Below are 23,428 nucleotides of genomic sequence, written 5' to 3'. Positions count from 1 at the left end.
GTGCAACACTTAGTCGCTGCTGCGGCTTTGTTGTTTGCTTTAGTGTTTTTTTGTTATTTTCTATAATTTTTTTTTTGTGGTTCATTAAAGCGGCTATTCATACATGCAATTAGTTGAAAGCAACCGGTTTTTTTTTCATTTCTTTTTTAACATTAACTGCTTTGTCTACTGCTAAATAGGGAAATGTAGTAGTGCAACACCACAAAATATTTAAGTGCCAACATAATTTTTGTCAACGAAAAATCACGTTTGAAATTTAGTAAACACAAAAGTACAAATACATTGTTAAATATCTATGTGCGTTAGAAATGTTAATCCCGGGAATCCGGTATCCCGGCCTTTTTAGGTCCCGCAAATCCCGGGATTCTTGGCAAATAATCAAGGGATTTTCGGGATTTGTAATTTGCACTGATGACAATAATAGAGTCTTCTTTTTTTTTACCAGTATTGAATATACATATGTCTTTTTTTATTTAATAATTAATATTTTTTTATAAATGTCTAGCTCAATACACATACTATAACATTGTGCTATAGTAAATTTTACACACAAAAAAATGAAAAATATATGCGAGAATCCATGGGCCAAATATAGTACAATTGCGTTTTTAGTTTTTCATTCTGAAGTCAATAATTCAAAAATGATTTAAAAAAATCAGTGAAATGTACCTAGAGTAGCAGTATGGGAATCAAAATAAAAAGGAAACTCCGTAGACCTTAAACAGATTAAACTTTGTGGTGCAAAAGGACTGGTAAATATTGAAAATGTCCCTTTAAAATTTTATTCTCGCAAATTCGCAATATTTGCTTTTGAAAAAATTATATGTTAAGGACTTATATAAACTCAATAGCATCCTCGAATTTCGTTCTTCTGTCAGCATAAAAATTACCTATTCGTCCTTGTGAATCCAAAAAATTTCAATTTTTTTAATTCTAAAGAAATTTCCTCTTTCATTTGGTACCCACATTTTTATTCTACATGGCATTGAATTTTTTAAATAATTTTTGGAATTAATCATATCTTTGTCCCTTAAAATAAATCCTGACGTCAGAGAAAAAAGAAAACAAAAATGCCACTTTAAATAAAAAAGTAGGTTTCAAACCTATTTACATATTTATTATCTATTTTATGGTGGGAGAGCTTTTCAATATACATAGGAGCAATTTTTTCGATTTAAGTTGTTGAAAAGTTATGAACATTTAAATCCCGGGACGAATCCCGGGATTGTAGTAACGACATCCCGAAAATCCTGGCATCGTAAAAAGCGAAAAAATTAACATCCCTATTGTGCGTGCAAACTGTCATTAGGTTGTGTGCTATGCAGACCCGCATGTCTGGCAGATGAAGCTGCACTAAAACTGGATTGAGCGGTAACAGCAAGCGAGTCGAACGTTTCAAAGTAGTTTGTGTCAATAAATAACGAATATATTAGTGTGAATGCAGTAGTCTTCTACAGCTATGAATTTACATACATATACATAACAATGTACATAAAAGTTTGCGTTTATTACAATTTTTTATTCGCCATGTGGTCATTTCCTGTCGAGAGATTTAAGTAACGCGTCTTATTGGAGCATTTTATATGTTCATATGACCGCATGCAAAGCGAATAAGTTTGGAAGGTGATACGCAAACGTTCGGCAAACCTGAAAAAAGCCTATATCTGTTCAAAAGTGACAGGAGTAATATCCATATTCGTGTGTTGTCGCAGTCGTCAATTGTCACAGTTCAATTGTCATTATCATGTCATCAACTGTTGTCATAGGTATGCACAGTCAAAAATGACAAGCGAAAATCTCGTTTTATTTGCCAATTGCAGCAAAAGCAGATCTCTATAGTGAAACAGCTGTCCTTTTTTTACATTTTAATTGTTCTTTTTGACCGTCACTGCAACGGGCGGGATTTCTTTTAAATAGAATACACCGCCGCAATGGATTACGCCGGAAAGTGAGAAATTTTATTATAGGAAAATTAATTTAATTTTATTATGAATTCGTGTATTAACAGATGTGGAAAATATGAACGCACCACAAAAGATCAGCTGCAGTTTTGTAAAGACCATCCCGAACTGCAAACGTGTAAAAACTGTTATCTCGGAGTTCCCTCAGAAGTTTTCTTCTCTGTATAAAACTTTTTAGCACACCTATTTAGGCAAATAAAATGGTTTCACAGTTTTGATTTAGTAAAATTTTGCAACCTTTTTCTGAAAAATTAATAAAATTGAAATTATTAACATATGTTTTAGCGTTGTCACGTACTCAATAGGTCACCACAAAAATTTTTAATAGCAATTGTCACCGTTGGAGCTTTCAAATTGCGCTCTGCATACCTAAACGTGACAATTGATTATAAACATGACAATAGTTATAGCGGCGAGTTTTGTCATTGCACGCGAATAGGGCTGTAAATAAGACTCAATTCTGTCACCGGTATGGCCAACACTTGCGCTTGGTATTCACTTCAGTTGGCGGGGTGTCGAAAAGTTGTCTCTAGCATCACTTGAGTTGATAAAACATTTCCTAAGTTTGGATCCATCTGTACAAAAGTTTATGGCATGAGGTATAAGTCAAAGTTAAACGTCGCATATCTAGACAATGCAGGGCGGTTAGGAAGATCAACGACCGTCTTCATATAGCTGAAAGTATTTTTCACATCTAGTCTTTTTTAAAGAGCTAAATTACCAAGCGGAAAAACTGAAAATTAATTACATACGTACTAAGGAGGGGAGGGAGCCATTGACAACAGTGTTGCCGGTTTGATACTTATATGCCCAATTGGTTACATTTTCGCCTTAAATTTTGAGGGATACTTCGTATTCGTAAGTTGAATGAAATGGTTTTTATTTATTAACGAGCTATTAAATATTACATTTTTAACAGTTGACTGCTCATCCTCCATGCAAAAAATAGTTAACTGTAATGCGAAAAAATAAACTTTTACACCTCGAGCAACCCCTCTCTTAGCATTCAAAAGAAATTGACAGACATGCCGATGACTAATTTTCAACAACAACTTGACTGTACTAAAAATAACTTATAACTTCTAAATTTTCAGTTACATATATGTCGTTAAGCGAGAATTCAAACAAGCCGCAAATAAGAAATTTTTCTCGAAGGCGGAATTTACAGACAAATACAAGTTTTTGAGAATTTTTTTTAATTTCATAGATACATACCTCTCAATCCACCAGTTTGATTGAAAAACATTGTAACCACAATAGCAGGGAATAACAATTTACTGAACTAAATGTAACAGGTCAAAATTAGTTTAAATTAGTATTATTTTGATAGACTAGGAAACATTTTTTTCATGTATTATTTGTGGGAACCTAATCCTAGTGATAAACATCGAACGTGCGGAAGCTTTGGCCCGTAGTTATAGTCAAAATGAAGTCGACACTAAAGTTAGTTGCAGCTTTTTTGACAGGTATCCTATTGAAAATTATGTCAAAAAGCTGCAATTAACTTTAGATTCGACTTAATTTCAATTGTAACTACGGGCCTTTGTTGCCCAAAGCCGTGTCTGAGAATGGGAAAATACTGACTACATGTTAATAGGTTGGTTAAGGAGCCGAGTTTCTCTTCCATAGATGTACTGTGTAAAAATGTCCGCTCTTTTCGGTGGATACATTTGCATACAGTTTCCGATTTTTTATGGACACTTTAAAGGCTAAGGCAGTGGCAACACTGATTGACAAGTGAAGCAACCAAAAAGCTTTTTTTCAGTGACATTACAAACGTGGTTCAGTTCAGTGGATAGTCAAATGAGATATTGTACATTAATTACCGTTTGAACAGGTTGGGCTTCTCATTGGTCATTGGCAACAACGTTTAACATTTTTATTAGCTTGACTTTTACTTTAATTTCATATCTCTTTCTTTAATATTTTAATAAACATATTTACATAATATCACACATTTAATAATTCAGTATTTCAAGTAAGTATGTAGATATTTCAAAATTTAAATTTTGTGGTAAATAGACATCAAAGTTTGATCATTTCATATAGTTGGTAAACAAAAAACGAAGCATATCTTCGCTATTTTTGTGAAGTTTAGTTATATGAAATCTCCAAAAATTTAAATTTTTACTCAATCGATTATCAAACGTGCGATATGTTGGCTCAATTTCGAATTTCTCCACCTATGTACCTACATAAGTAGCTATTTATGAATACACAAATTAGTTTGCAGCTAAAATCATAGGTAGCTACTACTTAAGCATGTATTAGTTTTTTATTATGTATATTAGCACTGTTATATCTTCTTACGCCGTTATTAGTTACAAAATTTATAGGTAAATTTGTGAATAAAGTGTTTTCATAAGTTTTCAACAGGTTCATAAATTTCAATCGTTAAATAGGATTTGCATGTAAATTTTGTTATTTCTGTATAAAAAGAGTTGAAAAAAAAGTTGAAAGACACACAATTTATGAGTTTTTGTTTATTGTAAATACCGTATACATATATGTATGTACATTAGGGTGGCCCTTATTTCGAAAAGAGCTCGGATTCTCGTTCTCACCCCTTAGAAATGTGTGAATAGCCTAAATACCAAACTCTACAGAGTTTTAGGTCAATCAAAAAAAATTTTGAGGTAGCTCAAAGCGCTCAAAGTTTCCTAGGTATTTTATATGGCCAAAAAAACTATTTTTTCGTAGAAATTGTATAGAATCCTTGAAAAGCAATATTTTTCAATCGGCAAACTCTTTTTCACTTCAGGATACTAAAGTAAACAATTGTTAATTTAACAGTTTTTTAATATTAAAAATTGTTTATGGTTCCCACAACACCCCTAAAAAATACAATTGGAGACCCATAAAAAATCGTTAATATTAAACAAATTTTAAATAACTAATTGGGTAGTATTTTTTGAAGTCTTCTCACAGGAAGAAGAGTTTACCGACTGACCAATATTGCTATTCAACGATTCTATACAATTTCTACGAAAAATAGTTTTTTTAGCCACACAAAATACATGCGAAGCTTTGGGCGCTTTGAGCCATCCCTAAATCTTTTTCGATTTTCCTAAAACTTTGTATAGTTTAGTCTTTAGGCTATTCACACAATTCTAGGGGTTGAGACCGAGAATCGAAACACTTTTATTTTTCTCCATATAACTAAGGGCCATCCTAATGTACATATGCATATAAATATTTTATATAATCATAACTTTTTAGTTTAATTATTTAAATTGAAGTGAAATGACATTATCTCACTTTATGAAAATATTTATGGATTTGTATACTGCTTTTTTAAACGAAAATCTACTAAAGGAAATCAAACCCTATCAAAACTAACTTACTTTACTTTACTTACATGTAAACTTTACTTCTGTAAACTCATAAGCTGTCGACTGCTCGATATTGGCGTCCGGCAATGGCATTGGATCGAAAGCAAGCGGCGTTCTCTTTCACAGTAAGGAGCTACTCCTCTCGCTCACAAAATCCTCGCCAAGCATATTTACCACCTGGCTGAAGGAGGTCAGATTTGGAAATTCACGTTGATGGCGTAAAAACTCCCACAGTGAAAATTACGTCAATTCTAGATATTATTTCTGAAGTACTGCATTCTTCCTCCGCGCCCAAAAGAGCTAAAGCCTACAAAGCACTGGGCCACAATAAAATTCTTAAGTGGCTCATTTGCACGAGGTCAGCTGTTTGTTTCGCAAAGGCGAAACTTGTGGCTTATTCAGTGGCAAATTTTCTTTAGTCGATCACCTTGATGAAAGCCTTAACAAGCACTCTGTATATATCAAGTTACAGTTTCAAGTTTTGCACAGGACTTAGTTAGTAATGCAGTTATTAGGCTAGTTAGTGAAAGACTTAGAAAAGGAGCGCTTTCGAGTTGTTCAATGCGAATCAGAATATCGGAGAGTGGCATTTCCAAAAAAGCTGTGAGACTATTCAAGCTATTTTTCTTCAATCACGTTTTATAATGTTGCTCGGCGAAAGGAGCCAGAATTGAAAGTACATACCATTAAAAGTAAACCTATATATAAGCCCGTTGTGAATTACAGACTCTAATGAAAGCTGAGTGAATTAGACGACTGTATTTCAGGTCGCCCAATAAAAGGTATTTGCTTTGGTTTACAAAGGAAATTAAATATTATAATTTCCCGTATTCTATTTTACATATCAGGAGCTTTTCCTTTCTCAAACCAATTTCGTACACTTCAACTTACTCGTGAACATTAAAATGCAAACGAGAACTAACTAATTATGCAAAAATGTGTTGCATGTTAGCCAGTAGCCACTGTCTGAGCCCTGAAGTGCTACGCTGTCGAAACGGCTTTTTTTCTAAATAAAACTTTATTCACAATATTTCTTTACATTTACGAGTAGCTGCGACGCGCTGACGCTGAATCCATTTATTTAAATTACTTGGCTGGCTATCAGTCCAAATAAATATTTAATTTGCTGCCAATGGCCGGTTGACCGCTTTTGTTTTTGTTTACGTAAGTATTCTCATTTCGGTTTGCATTGACGCCACTCTTCAAAAGTGTTGCTTTTCTTAGATAATGTTGTGTAAATTTTAAAACAACAGTTACAAAGGCAACCACAATGCTGCCGTTAATGAACTTGGGTGGTGGCTTTTCTCATGAAATTAGCAATTAAATTACTTTTCAACTTTTCTTGCTTTTGCTTTCGCTTTAGCCTTCGTTTTAGCACTCCCACTTACACTTACTACTCACTTTGTTTGAGTACGAGCCCTCTAACCACGTACTTACTCTTTTTTTAATTTCTTTTTCATTAATTATTCCTTTTCTTTTAATTTTGCTCTTCATTTCTCAGTATATCAGCACATTGTTGCCGCGTGCCGGTGTTCATTGACACTTCCGGTTTTGTTTTCACCACAAACTCGCCTTTGCTGCGGTCGTCGTTTTGTGTGGTAAGTATACGTATGTAATTGGGCGAGAGTTACCTACTAACTATGTGAAAAATGTACTGGCTACAAACCTATCCTTCCCGACAGGTGTTAATGCTTTACAATATTAAAGAGTTTTGCCTTTTTCATCTGATATTGTTTGACTTCTTTTCCTTCTTCGGTTTTGTATTCCTTCGGCGTTGCCTTTGTGTAGCTGCCATTTAATAGGTTTATTTGTTGTTTTTTCTTTCTTTCTTTTAACTACATTTCCCAGGTCATTTAATGTTTTTAATTAGTCTAGGATAACTTTGTAAAAGCGTCTATGGTAAATTATACAAAGCAGCTGCTTAATTACGAAGTTGAACGAGATGGGAGAAAATTGAAGTGTATTTACAGGTATCCTTTTTCAGAAACTTGAGACGAAAGCAAAGGCAGCAAGAGACATGTGGAGTGGAATTTCTCGCTTCGAAAAAAATTATATAGGGATGTATGCATGCATACTAGGGTGGTCCAAAATAAAAAGTAAAGTCGTGATTTTAATGCTCTCACACATAGGATTGTTCTATAACGGAAAAAAATATTTATTTTTTATTTTTTTAATATTTATGGTATCTATAGAATTTTTGAAAAAGAATATTTTTGGATCGGAAAATTCGGTTTTTCTTCAAGCGACTTTCGTTAATAATATCCAATACGTTATTTAACCATTTTTAATAGTATTTAACTGTCATTTTTAGGTCCACCAAAAAAACCCACAAAATGCAATGGGAGACCCATAAAAATTCGTTGGTTTAAAAAAAAATAATTTAAATAAACCCTTGGGGAATATTATTGAAAGTCTGCTGTAGAGAAAGAATAATTATATACAGTTTCTTTGAAATTAGTTTTTTTTATATAAAATACATAGGAAACTCTGAGCCAAAACTGCCTCAGGCTGAAGGAAACCGGACTGCGAGAAAACTCAGCTGCTGGGCACCGCAAAATCTCAGATTTCGATCCGACCACAGGGATCACTCTCTGAAATGTCCTCAGGCACCTTATTCTCTACCAGAGCCGGATCGTGAACCCGATTTTGGGGGGGGGGGGGGGTTAATGATAATAAAAAATTTTGAACGCCCAAGTATGAGAGACATTTTATTTTATTATACATTGTTTATAAATGAATTATAATTTTATAATTCGAATGTTTTCAGTCATATGTTTTTGAGAAAAATATACCGTTGTAATTTTAGTATTGCAAAATTGCATTTCTCGACTGAAAAATAAGATATTCGAGCTAACTCGACGGCACACAGTGTGCTTTTTTAACACTTGATGCGAATTAATCGTCATAAAATATTGTTCTTCGAAAAAAAAAAACATGCAAAATCCAACGGATACATACAAGAAAAATAATTTTTTGTACTTTTTATTATTCTAATATTATAGATGTTGAGAGGAGAAACACGACTCCACTGTTTAAAAAACGTGAAAAAATGTCAACCTCTCAATTTAAAAAATGCATTATATATTGCATTTTTTATGATTTGCATGCAGCTGTCACACAATTTTATATCGCTCGAACAACAAGTCAGTTTTCGTGCTATTCAAGACCTTTAATTTAAGCCAAGGTAGAGACCTATATTGTTAAGCTTGTGAAATTTCATTCGACATTTAACGCAATTTTTTTCTAATTTCGGAGTAAAAACACAGCAGTTTCGAAGTTTGGTTTAAAATTGTTATAACTTGGCTCTTGGACGGCCTAAAGCCTTCTACCTGGGCTCAAATTAAAGGCCTTGACGTGCACTTATTGTTAGAGCGATATAAAATTGAGTGAAGGATGCGCAGCTGCATGCAAATCATAAAAAATGCAATATATAATGCATTTTTCAGATTGAGAGGTTGACATTTGTTTTCGAATTTTGAACAGTGGAATCGTGTTTCTCGTCTCAAAATCTATAATACTAGTATAATAAAAAATATATACATATTGTGTTTTGGAATAAATCCCGTGGATTTTGCATGTTTTTTTTCGAAGAACACAACTTTTGACCAATTTTTTTAAGGTCAAGGCGTAATTGTGGCTCAATGGCAATAATTTTTTCGTGAAAGGGGTTTTATTTTATCTTTCAAGACCATTTTGTTTCGTATCAAAATGCTGCTTCTGTCGAAAGCGTTTTGGAACTGGATCCTTCTTGTCATAGCTGTAATTCACCAGATGCAGAAGGAACCATGGAGCATCTGCTCTGTAATTGGCCAGCACTATGTAAGACTAGAATCAGCCTTCTAGGAGTTTAACGGATATATATTAACCCACTGCAACTACTTAAGGTTCTTGAGCTTCACATGCTGGATTTGAGAGAAATAGCTGCTGTTTTCTTTTCGTCTTTTCCTTTGAAGTTAAGTTGCGAGTACTGTGCTAATTGTTAAACTCGCCACTTCAACCAATCAACCCAACCAAGGAAATTAACGGGGCGCTCAAAATTGGGCAAAAAGTACCCTAACTCTCTACTAATTGCGTCGGAATATGCTGGAATTAGAACATGTATTCGTAGTATATGGGATCAAACTGACATTGCGAAACTGACGAGTTTACCGGCCAAAATCTCTTGGCACACAAAGGAAAACAAAGCGATGAATAAAAAGCTGAATTATTCATCAATTTCCAAGAATCTATTATCCAATATTTTCCAACTAAATGAGGATCTATGCATAAGCGTCAATTGTACCTTATTCCAGGCTGTGGAGCTATGTATGTACATATGCCCTAACCCCGTTTACCCAGTAACTTTCAAAGGAGAAAGATATCAGACTTCAAGATTATCGCAGAGTTTCTCAAGCTAAGATCTATGCTTTCCGCAACCTTACCTTAGCAAACAACATAAAAATGGCTGGTTAGTGAGACGCATCGTGTGTGACCCCTATAAGGCACTTCGAATGCGCGAAAATCAAACTGTCCCGATTTTCTGAAACTGCAACGCTAGTACATAGTTTGCTTCCAAAAAAAAAGCTGAAAAAGACTATCTGCAAAAAAAAAATCTTTGGTCTTACCTTGCATGTTGCGGCCCAACGAAGCCTGTGTCATGCGCTGAGCTGGCAGTTATTTGAGCATCTGTAATTGCACCAGACTCCATACCCAGTGGTTGTTTGCATGTAGCTAAAAGAGAAAGAGAAGAACTTATAATTAGAAAAATAAGATACAACATTTTGGTTACAAAAAATGTACTACGAGGTACATGATGGAAATTTATTTATGTAGGTCAGAAAAGAAGACAAAATTTGAATGACAAATGGGTTAAGAAACACAAAGGTGTGTAATAAATAGAAGTGGTGTGGTTTTCAAAAAACAGTTTACTTAGAACATTTTTGGGAAAGAAAAATATTTTTTTTAATGTATGTACATTAGGGTGAATCGCGCTCAATGTGAAAAATCGGTTTTCTTATCCACCACAATATGAAATTTATTATATTTTAAGATTTCCGCCAAAATATTTCGAAAACATATAAAGATTCATGTGAGCTGAAGCGATTTGAAAATACTTCCACAAATCGGTTTGTTTTTCAACCAAGCCTATAAAAGTAACGAAACTCATACATATGTATAATAAAAGTGTCTGTACATTATAGATATTAAAGTAAGCCTAGTATGGGGGTCTTTATTAGAGCAACAGAAGCCAAATCAACAATTTTTAGAATTTTCGTCTGTCTGTCTGTATGCTTGTACGCGCATCACTCGAAAACTAATAATTGGGATTGAATGCAGTTTTCACCAATGCACTGGTAAAGGTCTAATTTAAAATATCGATAATAAATAATTAGAGAGTTGCCACCTGTCTCAAAGTAACAGTGTAAGCTAATTGATAAGATAAAGTAAATAACGCAGTATGGCTGTCAAAATAAAGAGTTTTTTTGAAGGCCTACAGACAAAAATATTTTTGTGGAAGATTGCCACCTGTTTGAAAATTTTTACTTGATTGATAAGATAAATTAAATATTTCAATATCGGTATCAAACTAGAGAGATTTAGGAAAGTTAACTGCCAAAAATACTTTTGAGGAGGGTTGGCATCTGTTTGAATTTTTTTTTAAATTATTAAATTGTAAAAATAAGTGAAATATTGCAATATAGGTATAAAACAAAAGAGGTCTAAGAAACTTTGCAAACGAAACTATTTTTTCAGTGGGTTACCACCTATTTGAAAAATTGTATTCAGTTAAAGTGATACGATAAGGTAAATACAGAATTAATGTAGCTTTGAGGAAAGTGCACGGTATATAGAATTGAGTTATAATAGTACAAATTAAATTTCTAGGATCAAATACCTTCGAAAATATAATAACTAATACTCTTATTCATAAAAACTTAAATGTGTTTCATAAATCGAAAATCTGTTTGGAAATCGAACTTCATAAAGCTCTTCAAATCTATATTATTTTTATGAATGAAGCCATACGAATTTTGGGAGGGAGTAGCAACACAAAAATACTTTTGAGGCGCAGTGTAAATAAAATTGATCAGCACACAAAAGAACAAGTTTTTTGTGTGGTTTTTAAAATTAAATTTTCCAAAAAAATTACTTCAGATTATAAATATATTTAAGCTTAAAAGGTCTGCATAAATAAAAAATTTTGTATAAAGGTCTGCATAAATATTATTAAAAAGTTATCAACGGATTAAAAAAACTAAGGCTTTTATAGGTACATATTTTCAAATCGGTCTGCCTAACTAAGGCCTAATATTTTGCTTAAATATCTTAGTAGAAGCTTCGAATATAATAAGTTTTATAATTCCGGTTGAATGCCGCAACTTTTTTAGATGAGGCGCCCTCATGTATGTAAGTAAGTAGGGAGTTTTTTCTGAAAACTATGTAAATAAAAAAAAATTACTTACAAAAAACCAGACAGTTATGACAAAGTTTTCCAAACACAAAACTGACAGCATTTTACTTTATTTGTTGCTATTTTTGAGGGCTCATTAGTAGCTGTCACTTACAAAAAGTGAGCAATTATCAAAGAAATGAACACAAAAAATGCATGTTCGGGGTACAAAAAAAAACAAACACAGAGCGAAGAAATTATTACTATAAAAAAGAGGCACCAAATAAATGAGCAACAACAACCAAAAAAAAACCGCATTTATGTCATAAAAAGGAATGAGTCTGTCAAACGCATACATCAAAACAACTGAAGCGCACCGACAGAGCTGCCGCGCATACAAAAGAACTGATGGCGATTCACAAAAAAAATTAAAATAAAAAATATCAGTGGGTGTAAAACAAAAAACAAAAAAATGTCGGCACGGCAGCGTTTTTTTTCCACTTCTTCAACGTTAAAATTGCAACGAGACAATGCAACGCCACAATTCAATTGAGAGTACAGCTGCTGAAGTGTTAGACTCTCATTGATGATAATTCGAGCTGGTTTGCTTGGTGGGTGGATGCTTGCGAGAGTCGCTGCTAGAGATTATAATGCAAGGCAGGCCAAGCAGCCACTGTCTATCGGCGGTGTTCGCGTGTTTTTATTTGGCATGACGTTGCGGCAAGAGGACGGAAAATATACATATGTATTTATTTAAACAAATAGAAAAACTTGGCTGCTGCCGGACTGAAAAGAGCGTCAGAAGAGTAGGAATCGCTGGGAAGCTGCCAGACCGACAATTTGCAGGGAAAGACTGACAGATGAGCCTTCGAGGAGAGGTGTATTAGTTGTCGTAAGCTTCTCATACAGTAATGCCTTTTCCACCAGATACAGCTGAATTGCAACACACTGTAGCCTTGAGGGTGAACGCATTGAAGAGGCAGAAGCGAGGTCAACGCCGCAGCATCAAATAATTGCACGCGATGTGTAGGAAATGTTGATGCATGTAAGCTTACAGATATGTTTGTATTGCTTCATATGAGCCGCAATACATTGCCTTGACTGCCAGACACTTTTCGCTGCTGTTGCTGCCAATTTACAATAAATTAAAAAAAAAATACTTGTTTTACTTTTTTGAAAATTAAAATACTTTTTGCCTCCTCTCTTTTTATTGCAACGCTGGTGGGTGCACATTATTTTAATTTACGCGCCTGTTTTTCTGCCTGCTATGTATCCAAGTTGCAACGTTGTGTTGCACTTATCTCTTTTGACGCTATACAAGCTTTTACGCTGCTCGAAATTCATTTGTTTGTTTTTTATTTGTACTAGTATGCCCCGTTTGTATTTATGTCAACGTAATTTTTTTTAGTTTTTTTTCGTTAAGTGAATGTAAATGAATGCCCTGTTTCGCACGCGACAGTCTTTCTCAGGCAGTTTTTTTTTGTACTTGCATCTTCGTGCAACCAACTAAGCTGCTGCATTTGCTTGTGTCTTTTGCTATTTTGAGTTTTTTCGTGTACTGTATTTAGACTTGCACATGTTCACACATACATACGTACACTAGTTCGCTTTTGTGTCGCTTTAATAAATTTTTGTGTCAAATTTTTAATGAGTTGTGCTTTCACATTTGTCTCCTAGTTTCACAAATGCCGTACACTGTAATGCAATTTTTCAATTAATGAGCGGCAACTGGCATAGAAGAAGAGTTGAGGTTGTAGTAATTATGCGTAGAAAATTGTCTGCACGTGAAAATAATGGGCAGATATTTTTTTTTTTGAGTTCAAAAATAAGGCAACGCTCTTATAAAAATCGTTTCAAAATTATTATAAAGCATCTTTTTTCGTTTATAATAAATACATACATAATACCTCGATGTAATATTTCAATAAACTAATTAACTCGTAAAATTTTCTTTTAAAACAGATGGCAACTCTTTTCAAAAATAAATTCTTTAATTCTTCCGTTTAACACCTACATATATTATAAATCTTCATATATCGACTAATTCAATTGAACTAGAATTTTTAAACTGGTGGCAACATCCGTGCTGTTTTATAAATAAAGTTAACTTTATGGGTGCAATCCCGTATTCCTCGAACTAAAACTCGTAAAACTGTCAAAAAATAAAAATTCGCTCAGAGCGAGAGAGTAACATTGAAAAGTACGGGATCGCTTTCTAATAAAAAATGGTAGCTTCTGTCAACTTCAACATAACTCCAAGTTTCGGTTGTAAATTTTTGCTTATTTTCTATGTAAACACACTCAGCTCACACATGTAAATAACCAAAAATATATTCAAATTCATTAGAATCCATTTAAACAAGTAATTAAATACTTTTCAACATGAATTAGCACAGTGCACTTTTGTTTTGTTTACAATCTGGTTGCCAAACACACTATAGTTGATCGTTTGACACATTTACAAGAATTTACCAGCAAAAAATTCTCGGACTAAAATTAGTAACTTCTGACAGAGATAAAACCGTATTTACTCTCTTTTTTGTCCTCTCAATGGTCAGAGAACCGAGTACCGGATCGCTTTCCAGTAAAATCTGACTGATTCTGACTATTTCTGACCAGTCCGGACTCGTACGGGATCGCAACTTATATTAAAATATTTAATTCGAATAGTCAGTTAAATTGATTCGAAATTACTAACAGGTGGCAACCTCAAAAACATGTTGAAATAATAATTTTTAACCATATTAAAATATTTAATTTAATTTGTTAATTATTTAAACAGGTGGCAACCATCTTCAAAAAAATTTCAAAAAAAGTTTTCTTTAACATCTTTCGTGTGATACCCATATTGAAAAATTTCGTTGAGCTAGTAAATGAATAGATTGTGAACTTCCAAACAGGTGCCAACTTTACACAAAGATGTGTTTGCAATAAAGCTTTGTTACACTCAATTCGTTTGACTCCCGGATTAAAACATGTAATTTACTTGTTAATTTAATTGGTTTTGAATTTTTAAATAGGTGGCAACACTCGTCAAAAATATTTTCAAAAAAAAAAACTCTCTTCTCGATATCCATATATTTAAAGCTATTTCATTTAACTTGTTAATTAAATTGATTATTCATTTCTAAAACGGTGGCAACTCTCTTCAAAAATATTCACGAAATAAAGCTCTCTTAAATCTCTCTGTATCTTTATAATTTTAGTATGATTAAAAATGACTGCTAGTGTAAAATATGTCTTTATTTATTTGTTGTATTTAATTTCAAATTTTGGGTTCCGTTAAAAAAGCCAACCCCTTCTATAAGCTAAAGATGCGATGTTTAATGTTGTAAAGTTTTTAACGGCTAAATAAATGTTTAGAGGACTTGAAATCACCACCAACTATTTTTTAATTGGGTGAAATTTCATAATAAAACTTTTATATTAGCTTGCGAATTCCCTAAATATAGTTTTAGCCGTTTAAAGTTTATGACATACAACAGTACGACAGTATACAACACCTTGTGAACTCCCTAAATGTATCAAAAAATTATTTATCTGTCAGCTAAGAATAAAGGCAGCAGTAAAATAACACGTATATAAGTAGTAGCATTTTAAATATTTCCCTCTGATCGTCACTTTCTTAAAACTGTTACTATAAGGGGGGCTTTTACACTATGTGTGCGTACAAAATCTTTGAAAAGCTTTAAAAAGATTTCTACGCAAAACTTCCTCTTATTGTCACTTTCGACAAGGGGAGCTTTTACTCTATGTGTTTTTTTTCGGACTACAAAGTAGTTGGATTAGTTTTTTTTCAACAATTTGCCTGAGAGGATTTCGAAACCTGCAGTCAATTCCATTTCGAATGCAAAAAAGTTCCAGTAGGGATATTCTATTAAGTTGGAAAAAGGCCCGAAAAATTTGGTCTGAAAGCTTGTAATGAACTGTCAATGTTATGCTGTGTTGTGTTATGATATGTTATGTTATGTTGTGTTATGATATGTTATGTTAGGTTATATTAGGTTACGTCATGCCATGTTAAGTTATGTTATGTTATTTTATGTTATGGTATGTTATTTTATGTTAAGTTGTGTTATTTTATGTTTACGTTGTGTTATTTAAGGTTATGTTGTGTACGCCTTTTACGTGCGCAGAGCTCAGCTCCGACACAAACAAAGTCTATAGTCCAAGTGCAGCTATTACAGTATTCACGGGCTATTCAGGGCACCGGATTTCTTCTTTAATGATATGCTTTATAGGACACAAGCGGATATCTGGGAGAATAATTTAGAACTAAGTTGGTGCTTCAATCGTATTGGCACTCATTTAATACTTTTTACGCTTTCAAAAAATGTTTTCTGCTCTGACTTTAAATCTTTTTCCTCATTTCCATAGGCCGCAGTTATACTATAAATAATCAGCCGCATTAAATTTGTTAAATTATGGATGTACAAGATTCACACATCAAACAACTTTTACCCACCTCAATAAGAGTCAATTGCAATTTATCTTTATTTGTTGTTAATTTTGTTGTTGTATTTATAGAACGCAGCTGTGTGCCATTTTACATTGTGACAAATAGCAAATTATTCATACAGTTCGGCTAGAACACACGCCAGCAAACACATGTTGATATAAAGATAGCAGATATATACATATTTACACAGAATATCCTTATATATACATATGTACATACATATGTATGCACATCCATGTCTAGGTATTTGTTGGAGGCAAACGTGTGTAAAACGAATTGCGAATGACGACCACAATCGTGTGACGCCAAGACAAGTAATGTAACACAAATTTTCCAAATGAATGCATCACTGCCACCGTTGGCGACTTCTACTGCCGGAGCTATAGCTGCTGCCACACCGGCCAGTATGCAGCTCCAACGCACACCGCGGCGGCGCTTCATTTCCACATAGTTGCACTGTCGCCTGCCACTTTAAATTCAAATGCCACATATCAGCAAGCATAAAGTCAAAACGCATGTGTGCGAATAAAGTAAAAAAACGAAGTAGCAAAAAAATGGCAATAATAATAATAACAAAAACCATATATGTATGTATGTTTCGTGCAACATACAACTTTTGAGTGCTTATGCTTGCAATGTTGCAAGTTGCCGCTTGCATACCAGTCAAAGCAGCTGACGGGGGAGGCAGTTATTGCAGAAGGCGCGCGCAGCGCTGGTGGAGAAGGAGTAGTAGGCAATGAATTGTTTCATGTCAGTTGAAAATTTATTTATAAACTTCAGAATGACTTGCATTGTTTTGCGGTTTTTTTGCACAATTCACTTTGCTTTACTGTCTACGCGTTTGCCGTTGTTGGCGCTGCAATTGTTTCTAAATGAACGCACCTCTGAGTGACAAGAAAAAAGTGAGCGAAAAAACCGCGTGCGGCTGCCGTTTACCTTGCCGATTTGAATCGATTGCGTCGAAATTGAATTGATTCTGACTAGTCGGCCAACCAACGACAAAAGGGCAGCATTGGTTTGTATGTACATTACGGTGCCGCGTGATTCTTTTTACTCTTGAAAGGTAAAGTGCTGAGATTTTACTTTAGAAAATGGACTGAAGCGAAACAAAATTTTAAATTTTAAACTACTTCGTGAATAAATTAAACTTTTCATAAAATTTCTGAAAATCTTTTAAAGATATTGAATAAAATTTAGTATTTTATAGGAAAGCAAGCACTACGGAATGTGTACAACATACTCATGTTTAGTGGGGACTACAACAACAGCAGTCTATACACTATATCGACACCTGAGTGGAAAATCGACCTATTTCTTCAGCCAGTTCGAAAACGTCCTATCTCAAATGAAAATATGTACATATATTGAAAAGTTTTCTGATGTAGGGGTTTTCGGACTGGCTGCCGAGATAAGGTCGATCTTTCACTCAGTTGTCAATATGGATAAAGATAGATACAATGAGATATTAAAATTAGATAGGAATACTACTTTTTCTAAACCTTATTCCCTAAGAAAGTAAAGCAGCGCTATCGGTGGTTGGAGCTAATGTGCTCCAGCTGTGATCAAAGTTAGCCCAGACTTCTATGTATCACGTCTTATGCAGACGCCATCATACTCGATGAGAATATATAATGGTGTCTTACTGGTCACGTCGCATAAGCGACAAAGATCATTTGAGCATATTCCCAGCCTTTACAGATGCACTCTTAGTCTTCAACGTTCTGCTAGGATATCTGTTTGTATTCTAAGTTTCGCATTTGGGAAGTGACTTAGGTGCTAGAACCTCGTCCTTTTATGTCCAGTTAGGAGCTTTCCTTGCGCTCATCTCCTTCCTGAGCGCCTTCATAATTGATGCGACCTTCTTTCGAGGCCAATCAATTGGGTGAATACCCGCCTGCCTTGCGAGCCAGGCCGTTGTCTCATTTCCCTCTATTCCCCCTTGGTAATGATAACTGGATGTTGCTTTCACTTATAAGTACAATCCTTTCGTTCCAGTAGCTTCTTTTTATAATGAGCTTCACACACAGAAAGATGGTATAAACCTCTACCTGAAAAATATTCGGATATTTCTGTATACTATGCTGAATTAGCGAAATGTAAACCTGCCTCATTCCAAGATTAACGTTCTTAATAGCAAAGAGCAAAACCTGAGAGGACAGATGGATTACTAGAACCCGAGCCTTCGAGTTTCGCTGGGGCTACACAAACGGTAGGAAGATGACGAACAAATGATAAGATGGCAAAACTACAAATGAAGACGCTAACTCATCGAAACGCAGGGACGATGGGACTCATCTACGAATTAGCGATAGACTATAAGATCATTCTAATATTGAACGCTAGGACAATAGAGTGCATGAAGTATTTCACCTCAACGTCAAACAATCTACTGGACTACTACTTGGACTGCTCAGATTAGTATATAGGGACAGATATTCTCAGCGAGTCATCCAAGGACTTCATAAATATCAAAGACGATAGAAAAAAATTAAAAATGGTATTGGGTTCGCTAAGGCAAAAAGAAGTGATGACATTGACTGTTGCAGTTAGCAGCTGATTCACTGATTTTCGCGACCAACGAACATCCGCAACGAAACGACGTACAAACAACTTTGTTCCCTAACTTTTAGAGGGTTAGATTGTGCGGGTAGTGGACTAAAAAGAAACCGACGAGAGAGCTTAGAGCTCAAATTCGACTAGCGAAAAAATACTTGTGCGTAGTACCGTAGTGGTTTTTCATGAATTGACGGAATACTTTATTGGTCTTTAGTATGTTATAATGTCAGAGCAGATTCTATACATGAGGCGCTTACAGAAATGCGGCAGAATTTCTGCATCCGGTAGCGTATTTCTGTTAAGGAGCAGAGTAGTTCATGCACTCTCTAAAGAAAGTTTATTTTAGAACTGGCATCGCGGTGTTCTTTATAAACGGGCAAAAATTATCAAATTTTACTTAACCTATGTAACGGTACAGAGCTGAGTTCCATATATTGGAGTTGCTCTAGACCACAAAGGTCTCGGTAACCGTTTGTGTAGCCAAAGGAATACTTAGCAAGAGGTAGGAGGATATGTAAAACTATTATCTGATCGCTGATAAGTATTACGTCTATAACAAGCTCAGTGAAATTTAGAGCACAGCTTCTGTTTGCCAGGCGCCCGGATACCGATAAATCTTTTTATCGACAGCTGACTGCCATCATCACATTCGGGCAACAATGTGCTGAAAAGTAAGGCAGAAATGATATAATAAATAGACTCCCATCCGGTATAAAAGCATTGCCAGCCGACTATTTCATTTCTTCCTCGATTAGGTCGTAACTCTTGTACGACTTTAGGAGAAAAATGGTATAAATTTCTGGTCAATGCGAAATTCCCTAATATGGATTCTATGGCGTAAGGATATATACGGGAATGAGGCAACGGATAGACCGGCAAGGTAAGGTTAAAAATATCCTCGCGGTGGAGAAGATCGCCTAACTCAGGGAAATCAAAAGTAAAACTACCGAAATTTATCACTCGAAAGCTTTGCATAAGGAATAATAATCAGCTACATCTGGAATACCTTTAAAATGTTGAGAAAAAGATGGATCGTGGAACTCAAAATTTACACTGGCGGTAGTAAGGCCAATTTTCTATCACGATATAGTGCTATCGTGGAACAGCATTGGGGAATGGGTAATCTTGAAAAAGAAGTATAAAATATGTCCAAAAGGCTTGCGATCACACTAATAACTGGTGCGGTGAGAGCAACACCATCTAAAGCATTGCCCTCCTAAATTTTCTTCCGGTAGACCAACATGCCAAACAGGTCGGGAGCGGTGTGGCAATTCGAATGAACATTCTAAATAAGTACTCAAATACCAAAAGCGGTCACGCTAGAATACTAAGGAGATCCGGGATTTGTGGACTATGAACTTCCGAAACCTGCTGCTGTTTACGACCCTCCTACACTCAAAGGAAGAGTGAAAGCAATGCGCTGGGTCAGTTCGCCCAAAGGTGATATGGGTTCCGGGACACTGCGGTATAAAGCTTCCTATTGAAGATATATACGACAAAATAGGAATACCCTAACAAATTTGCAAGATACTTATGTCCGAGAGGGTAACTAAAGTATGCAGATTGCATTACGAAATCACCTGCAAAACTGTCAAGCAATTGCGGTTCAAAATGGTTTTAGGAGGGATTGGGAGTTTCTAACCCCAGATGCAGCATCACAATGGGCCCTGAGCAGAAGTGTGTCTTATAGAAAATCGCGACAACCTAACGTAACCTAAGATATTGAACACTTCTTCTGAGATTATCGGTCTTTGAAAAAGTTGGACTAACTATTCTTGCTGAATACTTCAGATTGTCGCCGCCTCTCCCTGTAACCACTAAGTGAAGGGTGCGTATTTTCTAAATGGCTAAAATTTACGCATTACTTGTGACCAAAAATGCATACCTTCATTGGCCCCTGAGCAAAAAAGTATGGAAAACTTATCCGAAGGTCTACGAATCTCGGATGGACGCAGGACGGTTTTAGTGCAAAAATTATGCCAAATCTTATAACAGCGAAATGAAGGACGGGTTTTCATGTAGAGTATGAGATGTTGGCAACGCGAAAAGGAAAATTAAACATTTGAACATGTCAAGGCATTTAAAAGCCTGCGGTCTCAATGTTTATTTGAAGAACTTTGTAACCGTCGAGCATGAGGCTCCCTAATGCCCATACTATCAACCATAAGAGTACAAGTATTATCGCACAAAGGTAAATCACGCACTTAAGTAACGCCTATCTGGGTAGTTATGCATTTATGCAACAAATCGTTGGAAATCAGTAATAAGAATGGAAGGTAATAAATTTCAAAAAATTCAAGAACGCGTCACAAGCCGCATATTCACAACTTCTTCACAACTTCTTCTTCACAACTTCTTCTTTTGCCAACGGACGCGCGGACGCGCCCATCAAGGCAACAAGCCACCAGCCAGCCAACAGGCAACCCAGCAACCAAGCCACTCAACCATCACAGTCTCGCCGAGGCGGTGCAATCAAGCAGTAGCGCGACATTCAGACATCAGCAACAATGAATGGCGTTGCTGTGCCTTATGCATGCCATGCCATTTCCCAGGCGACAGACAACTCCCCCAGGGAGTTATCAGCATGTATATGTACATGTGTATGTTGTATGTAAGCCCAACAACAAGCCAAATCAAGGGAATCTTCTTGCTCTTCCGCTTATGCGTTTTTGTGATGGAGTGTAGACTTGGCAATAAATGAAATGAAAATGAAATTGATTGAAAATGAAAAGCAAAAGGTTGAAAAAATACTAAAAATCTGTTATGTATTTGGCATACACAACAACAACGATGTAAATAAAATAAGTATGCAACGCATTGCATTGCGCCTGCGCCTGCGCGTCTCTAACGACGACCACCGATCACATGCGTCAATGCGGTGCAACGCGGATGATGAAGTGATTTTACAGCGTAAATAGACAAAATGATGGATGGTTTTTTGTGTTCTTCGCTCAGCTTGTTGAATTGTATGTATGAGCTGGGAGCTGCTAGCCGTAGGTACATACATACATACATAAAATACACAAATGTCTGGTTAGTTGTAACTGCGGGACTTTCTACTTAAATGACTCTATGGCTGAGTGAGTAACAGACTGTGGCGTCCTGCTTTGGTGACTTCTTCACGAGCTCTACCTATTTACTATGGATATTTGTTTGTAGCTCACCACAGCATAAATTGTTATAAATGACAGTTATGTTGGGAAATAAGTCATTTGTGTGTTGTAAATGCGTCGACGAATCTAATTAAATACTCGTAGATTGTGTGGTTGGTTAGCAAAGAAGGAAAGACAAGTAATCAAAGCGCGCTTGATTTATGATCACTTTCAGTTGTTTTGCATTGATTTTAGTTGGATTTTAGTCATTTGTGCGAAGAATCTTTAGAGTGATGGTTTAGTAAATAATAAGCAAACTGTTTTTTGAATGTGAGCGGAGTATTTTATTTCGACATTTTCTTCCATCTATGTATGTAGTTATTAAATGTAGCGTAGATGGATGGCCAGATCAGTTTGCTGCAATTCTTATAGGAATTGTTGAGCAGTCACCCCTCTGAAGATCGTTGTAGAGGATGGCTAATGAAGACTTCGGTAGCAGAGATAAGTAAGGATAAGTAAGGGATTATTTAGGGTACGAATTTTGGTCAAACAATTTTTAGACTTTCCCATAAATTTACTAGTAGTTGCCTGAATTAAGTATTAAGGGAAATACATTTATTGCGATGTATTTATAAAGTCATTCAGCTACTGCAAATACGTGATGGGAAGAATAATGAAATAAGGTCCTAATAAAGTAGGGGACGTTTGTGTTCCATGGCAGAGTGCTGGCGAGGACATGCCCCAATAGGTGTAGTCCGTGGTGCTCTTTTGTTGTTCTTCTTATTCATGTCAGCTCTAGGTAAAACGACTACTAGCAGCTGGGAACCTAGCTTTTCCAGGTTCCTAGATGATAAGAATTTTCCTTAGCTCAAGCCTTCTTTTGTGAGGTTTAGGAAAAAAAACTACGTTTCGACATGTGCGCCTCGCCCTGTCAAAGCCCTCTACTGCTTCACCGTTCACTAAGTAGTTCTCGAAAGCTAAGCCACCGCCATAGAGGCACTTATTGATCACACAATTATGGTGCACATCCATTTCAAGATCTTTTGCTCGATAACCCAAAGTCTTTCTGTTGCTACACGCTTGCACACCATTGTGCTGGATGTGGTAGCATCAATATGAGTCTTGCACAGATGTTTTGAGTCTATAATTAAACTATGATACTTCACTTCGTTGGCGATATTGATAACAGCCTAACTCACACCTGAAAGTGTTCTGCTTGCCGATCACTGCAGTTAAGCGTTTGGTGAAAATAGGTTTTCGCATACCCTCGAGTAACTTTAGATGATTTTATAAGATAAATTGTACAGCTTTCACATCACAACCAGCAACTTTTTCAGAAAGCGAAGTATAGCGATTTACTGAATCTAGTACTGAGAGCAAAAATCCTTCGAGATGCTCGGAGGATTTCTAGCAAAAATAGGGGTCATAGAGCTTTGAACTGCTCGCGAATAGTCGGAGGCATGGTTGAATCGTTTCTGAATACTTCATATGTAAGCTGATGCTGACATCCTGAAAGCAAGCTACTCTTATATACGCTTAAAGTAGTCCATCTGCACAGTTACTCGAAAAGAGATTGGCGCTTGTTAAACATGATCGAGGGTCATTTGGATACAGCGCAGCCATAACTTGACGCTGCACGTAAGCCTTTTAGTTTTAGG

General features: G+C 35.5%; 1 protein-coding gene across 6 annotated transcripts in view; it reads right to left on the bottom strand.

Annotated features, from left to right (window-relative positions):
- LOC118735725 overlaps positions 1-23,428 on the bottom strand; it is a 189,109-nt gene that overhangs the window by 83,453 nt on the left and 82,228 nt on the right. For all 6 annotated transcript variants that reach the window (XM_036465656.1, XM_036465655.1, XM_036465657.1 and 3 more), the window contains one exon: positions 9,898-10,003. In XM_036465656.1, the coding sequence (XP_036321549.1) occupies positions 9,898-10,003 (106 nt within the window). The remainder of the gene's footprint in view (positions 1-9,897; positions 10,004-23,428) is intronic.

Source organism: Rhagoletis pomonella, unplaced genomic scaffold (assembly GCF_013731165.1).
Source record: "Rhagoletis pomonella isolate Grant_MI unplaced genomic scaffold, Rhpom_1.0 Rhpom_scaffold_00003, whole genome shotgun sequence".
Taxonomy (NCBI): Eukaryota; Metazoa; Arthropoda; class Insecta; order Diptera; family Tephritidae; genus Rhagoletis; species Rhagoletis pomonella.
Note: the sequence above shows the minus strand (reverse complement) of the source record. Positions and strands in the feature narration are given on the sequence as shown.